Source organism: Pelmatolapia mariae, linkage group LG3_W (genome assembly GCF_036321145.2).
Source record: "Pelmatolapia mariae isolate MD_Pm_ZW linkage group LG3_W, Pm_UMD_F_2, whole genome shotgun sequence".
NCBI classification, from domain to species: Eukaryota; Metazoa; Chordata; class Actinopteri; order Cichliformes; family Cichlidae; genus Pelmatolapia; species Pelmatolapia mariae.
The window spans coordinates 38,738,527-38,745,088 of record NC_086229.1 but is presented as its reverse complement, the minus strand read 5'-3'; the positions used below and the strand labels follow the sequence as shown (position 1 = coordinate 38,745,088).

Here is a 6,562-nt window from a genome sequence, read left to right as displayed (position 1 = left end):
AGGCTTTTCAATGTGGCCTCACAAAATTATCACGACTACAACAACCATGAAAAGAGTTGGATGGACATTGCTGCTCAATCACAGCTGCCTGTTCAATTTTTTTCATTAGTAATTTGATGTGAGTTGATGGTGGTGGTCGTGGTGCTGTGTGTGTGTGTAAGACAGAGAGAGGGAGAGCGAGGGACAGATTTTGTATGATAAGCTTCATGTTATGGACGCACAGTTTGAGCACTCAGGTTGCATCAGAGCATCAGGCCGTATAGTGAGAGACCTGCATCGTGACCTATGAACTTCTAACCTCTGCGATTTAATTGTACAGTTTGAGCAGGAGCGGAATAACGTGACTGAAAAAACTCGCACAGTGTTTGCCCAGCTTAATGCAGACTGTTTAAACTAAACAAGCTGCTGTTTCACATAATAAACCCTGTCACCCGCAGTATTGCCTTCTGTTTAACAGTTACAGCAGTAGAGACGAGCTGTTTGCATGTGCGTGAAACTCTAGCGTCAATAACCAGGCTAGCTGTTAGCTTATAGCTCACGATAGCTAACCAGCGAGCAGTTAAAAAGACAGCTGAACCTGCACAAAACACCCACAAACTTATCTCACTACAACGTAGCGCCGGAAATACGACTCGCAGCTCGAGCTGGATACAGCTGCTGTAACATAAGACATCCAGCTAACCACAGCTAAAAAGATATTTAGAGAAAACTTACCGTTTCCTCAGGTTACAAGCTGATTGTTTAACGCTGAAAAGTTGGTTTGTTTTGCCTCTCACTGCAGACATAGCTGTTCTTTTGTACTGCTTTTAAACGAAACATTCTTTGTATGTGAGGCCAAAGGTGTTCTCCGTTTCGCTGCAGGGTCCCTTCATTCTTCACATATCTGTGTCGAGCCGAGTGTAAATCCCGAGGCTGAACGGCCATTGTACAAGCACACACGCTTTGTAGCAGGGCGAAGCTATGAGCTAGAAAAATCCAGGAAGACAGCCTGTGTCTGACCAACCAATCAGAGAGCTCCTTACATCCCACGGTGTGGCTAATTTGAATAGCAGCAGGATTTTTAAAATGAAGTTGTTAATCCAACTGCTAATCCAACTGCTAATCCACATGTTAATCCCTGAGCGAATAGGAAAGGGAAATGGATTTTGAAATGCAGTTTATTAAAGTGCAATTCGAAAAAGGTTTTTGAAATGAAGTTTATTAAAGTGCAATTGAAAAAAGGATTGAGAAATGCAGTTTAATAAAGTGTGTTGCAGCTTCAAGGCAGGGATGACTCCAGGAGTTGCTTTCTCACTGCACAGGATTCAAAGAGGACGTTGCACTTACTCAGCTTCTTCCTATGAGCGTCTTCACTCTGCAGCTCTCTGCTGTTAAGGACCAGGTCTGTGTAGAAACTGAGAAAATCCTCTGCTTCGTTAGTCCTTTGTGTCTGCAGGCTGAAGTCACATTAAACACTTCACACCAGCAAAGAGTCTGAAGTTCCAGCTCACAGGTCAAAAGTAGCTGCTGCACTGTGTATAAAAATTCACTTTTCAAGAGTAGATAGCCTGACTGTGGGCGTCTCTGCAGCCATAAACAGTTTGCACATTAAACACTGAACCATAAGAGGCTTAAGCTGCAGCTCACAGGTCAAAGCTCAGCTGCTGCACCCAGTTATGAGTTGAAATAAATCATTAATCTTCATCTTTTCCCTTTCAGCACTTTCACTTGTTTTGAATCAGCTACACTATGTTTCAAATGTTGTAAATAAACTGGGAGTGATTTGGTTGTATTATTTTTTGTTTTTTTGTTTTTTATATTTCCATGTTGATGAATCAAAAGAGATTCATTCTAACGTTTTCAAAATGACTATAAGATCCACCACATCTATGCTTTTCTGCCTCTTCCTGAGATAACCCCAGTGACTTTCCTGTGGTCTGAAATCTCACCTGATCTTGTGATGTTGAGAGTCATCTGCCTTTACGGCAACAAACCTCCCTTACTAGATTGTATCACATCATCTCAACAAGAACTGAGAAGTGTTAAGTAGTTTAATTTCGTCAGATCATATATGATTTAATTATTATCATGTTAGAAACATTATGTTCAAACTCTTGTAAATGTAATAAGCATCCAGTGTCATGATCCTGGGTGTTATGACCCAGCGGTTTCAGCTTTTGTGTTTTGTTATTTTTGTATTATGGTTGAGTCCACCTTGTTAGTTTAACTTTTTAGTCCCTTGGTTGTTATGTTTAGCTATTGGTTGTCAGATTTCCTTGTGTAATTGCTCCTATGTCTCCCGCTGTGTATTTGTGTTCATGTAGTTCTGAGCTCCTGTGCCTTGTTTCCCCTTGTGTTTTATCCCATTATACCTAATTGTCCACACCTGGAGTTTCTGTCTTTCTACTTTCTAAATACTCACAGGCTCAGGCAGTGGACTCACAAAGAGGTGGCTCTGAGCCCGTTTGCAGTGCTGATGAACACTCTGATGTTTGCAGACAAAGTTATGATCTGTAGTGAGAGTGAGGAGGAGAGTCTGGAGAGAAGAGAAAGTACAAACAAGCAGAGATGAGGAGGAGGTCAGGGCTGATTTATGACAGGAGGAGAGCAGTAAGAGTGAAGAGGAGGAGATGGCAGTGAGACCTGCTGTGATGGAGGCACACAGACAGGAGGAGCTGCAGGTGGCAGAGCTGAAGATGCTGAGAGTTTGGTTGGAGGTGAACAGGATGGACAGGATTAGAAAGAAGAAGATCAGAGGGATCGCTCAGGTCCAGCAGAGCTGCAGTCAGACTGTGTGCTGGATGCTCCAGAAACTGACTCAGTGTGTGTGTCAAGTTCACACAGTGCAGAAACAAACTCACTTTACAACATGATCACAGGTTTATTGATCCATCAGAGCAGCTGGAAGGAAGAGACGAGCTCCTGAACATTTCCTGCTGCACAAACAAAGTGATTCATTATTAGTTTGATTAGATCTTTAATGTCACAGCTGAAACATGCTGATGTCACACAGTTTGATCAGACTGTGCATTGGTGCATAGTGTTGGTTTTACCTGCATGATTTTATTGTCGTATTTATGTTTGTTTATTTAAATATCAGGTTTTATCCTGATATTGTGTGTTTTAGTGTTGTTGCACAATATTCTTTTAATCCACTGTGGACTAAGAACAATAGTAGCACCTGTGGAGGTGGGGGTGTTCCCCGAGGCGGCCTATCAGCCGCAGAGATGGGAAGGCGACGCACGAAAGGCGAGCAGGAGGAAAAGAAACGCGCACAAGCCAGCATAGTGGGAGGCGATGCAATCCACAGCAGGGCAGGGGTGTCCCTCTGCCTGCATCTGGCGGTTTTTGGGATTCAGAGATTCTTTTATTGCTATTATATAATCTGCCTTATGATGAATGCATTGATAATGTGTTTTACAGTATTATTTTAACAGTAATATTGTTTACAGGGTTCTTATTGCATTGAATTTGTTTGTCATCACATTAACCTTTCTATTCACAGGTTTATTTATGATCATTTTATACACAATGCATAACTGTGCTTGTTTAGAGTTGATGTTCCGTCCGAAAGGGTTTTAAGCTTCACTGGTGAGAGTGTCCAGGTGATACATGTTGAGGGAAGATGAGAACATAGCAGGTTAATTACATGCATGTGTTGCAGCTTTAAGGCAGGGATGACTCCGGGAGTTGCTTTCTCACTGCATGTGCTTTATTTCACAATCAGATAAATGACAAAAACATACAGCAGCTCCTCTTCAACTCCTAGCCCTTTGCTGCGGTGGAAAAAGAACGACTCCAAAACCCCTTCAAGGAACATACGTACACAAGAGTTTTCCTGACACACCCATGAGGCGTTCAATGCCGTCTTGTAAATGTGAGTGCTCTGGCAGAATAACAGTTCAAATGAAAAATACACCAGAACAACCAACAAGATACTGGGGACGGGTGGGTGGTTGATCAAAACTATTAAAATACCCACCTACCAACCCCCACCACCTGAGTTCTGCCAGTGCCAGTCCAACACCCATGCACACAGACAGCTGCAGTCTATCAGTCTACGATAGACAGATAGATAGACAGACAGATTTGCACTAAGGGTAGCAAGAGATCATTTTTAGGGTGGATGCCACCCCACGCCACCCTTCTAGATCCGCCCTTGAAGTTGATGTGAGCACTAAATGCCAAAGGGTTAAACGCACAATTGCTCTCAAACCACTCCTCTGCCTGGAATGAGGCTCAACCTGATAAACCTGACAGGCCCCATTCACTGTAGAAACACGCTAGTTTCAGAAGAGAAACTCCCGCAGTCACTAACATTGAGAGGAAAATGGCACAGGAAGGACTTCAGCTGGACCGAGAAACCTTCGCTTGTTCCATCTGTTTGGATCTACTGATGGATCCGGTGACTATTCCCTGTGGGCACAGCTACTGCATGAACTGTATTAAAACCCACTTTGATGAAGATGACAGGAAGGGACTCCACAGCTGCCCTCAGTGCAGGAAGACTTTCACACTGAGGCCTGTCCTGGAGAAAAACACCATTTTAGCAGCTTTAGTGGAGCAGCTGAAGAAGACTGGACTCCAAGCTGCTCCAGCTGAGGTCCACTGCTATGCTGGACCTGACGATGTGGCCTGTGATGTCTGCACTGGGAGGAAGCTGAAAGCCATCAAGTCCTGCCTAGTGTGTGTGATCTCATACTGTGGGAAACACATTCAGCTTCATTTTGAGTCTCCTGCCTTTGAAAAACACAAGCTGGTGGCCCCCTCCAAGAAGCTCCAGGAGAACATCTGCTCTCGTCATGATGAGGTGATGAAGATTTTCTGTCGTACTGATCAGCAGAGTATCTGTTATCTCTGCACAATGGATGAACATAAAGGCCATGAAACAGTCCCAGCTGCAGCAGAAAGGACTGAGAAGCAGAAGGAGCTCGAGGTGAGTCGACTAAACATCCAGCAGAGAATCCAGGAGCGAGAGAAAGATGTGAAGCTGCTTCAACAGGAGGTGGAGGCCATCAATGGCTCTGCTGATAAAGCAGTGGAGCACAGTGAGAAGATCTTCACTGAGCTGATCCGTCTCATCCAGAAAAGAAGCTCTGATGTGAAGCAGCAGGTCAGATCCCAGCAGGAAACTGAAGTGAGTCGAGTCAAAGAGCTTCAGGAGAAGCTGGAGCAGGAGATCGCTGAGCTGAAGAGGAAAGACGGCGAGCTGGAGCAGCTCTCACGCACAGAGGATCACAACCAGTTTATACACAGCTACCCCTCACTGTCAGCACTCAGTAAGTCTACGCACTCATCCAGCATCAATATCCGTCCTCTGAGCTACTTTGAGGATGTGACAGCAGCTGTGTCAGAGACCAGAGATAAACTACAGGACATTCTGAGAGAGGAACAGACAAACATCTCACTGACAGTCACTGAAGTGGATGTTTTACTGTCACCACCAGAGCCAAAGACCAGAGGTGAATTCTTAAAATATTCGCGTGAGATCACACTGGATCCACACACAGCAAACAAATGGCTGTTTTTATCTGAGGGAAACAGAAAAGTAACATTTATGAGACAACAACAGTTTTATTGTGATCATCCAGAAAGATTCACTGAATATTCTCAGGTCCTGAGTAGAGAGAGTCTGTGTGGACGTTGTTACTGGGAGGTGGAGTGTAGGGGTAAAGCAGTTCGCGTAGCAGTCTCATACAAGAAGTTTAGCCACGATGACCTTGGATTTGGAAACAATGACAAATCTTGGGCATTACATTGGTACAAAATGAAAGCCAATTATACATTTTTGCACAACAAAGTCCAAACTGATCTCTCAGGTCCTTGGTCCTCCAGAGTAGGAGTGTATCTGCATCACAGAGCAGGTATTCTGTCTTTCTACTCTGTCTCTGAAACCATGACTCTCCTCCACAGAGTCCAGACCACATTCACTCAGCCGCTCTATGCTGGATTTCGGCTTTATTACTCTGATGGAGACACTGCAGAGTTGATTAAAGTCAAATAGACAGAGAAGACAGATTCATGTTGATCCCTGACCATTATATGTATTTGTGTAGTTTGTAAATGAGTTCAGTGGTTCATTGATGTGTGAAAATAATATTGCACTGATTCAAACTGTATCTTCTGCCCTCAGCTGAATGTCTCTATCCAGCTTATGCAGAGAGCTAAACATTAAATGGCTTCAGTGAACACTCCGTGTTGCATTCTTCAGAGCTTTACTGATTTGGACCATTTGTGAATACTTTCATTCTTTTTTCATAAAGCTGTAATGACAGAAACAGAGTAAGCTATACTTAGTCTCCATACAAATACCCAAACGTTACATTCAACATTGTTGTCATGAGAAAACAGTCACTACACAATTGCAACATTGACAATACATGTGCATTGCATGTCAAAAAATACAGCTGACACCATACGCTGATATGTTTCAAGTTAGCAGGGTAAACAAAGCACTAACAGCTAGCTTACACTAGTAATGTAGCAAACTCTCTAAACACTCAAGTAAGTCATCACTTCACTGAACAAGGTACTAATAAGTGAGAACAGTCAATTGTTTTGCCACAGTTACAGATTATGCCTT

At 43.4% G+C, this 6,562-nt stretch overlaps 1 protein-coding gene across 1 annotated transcript; it reads left to right on the top strand.

The window, feature by feature from the left end:
• The first annotated feature begins 4,309 nt into the window (after window positions 1-4,309).
• On the top strand, window positions 4,310-5,983 carry LOC134622655 (tripartite motif-containing protein 16-like). Its single transcript, XM_063468051.1, has one exon. The coding sequence runs from the start codon at window positions 4,310-4,312 to the stop codon at window positions 5,981-5,983; it is 1,674 nt and encodes a 557-aa protein (XP_063324121.1).
• Window positions 5,984-6,562: the final 579 nt, after the last annotated feature.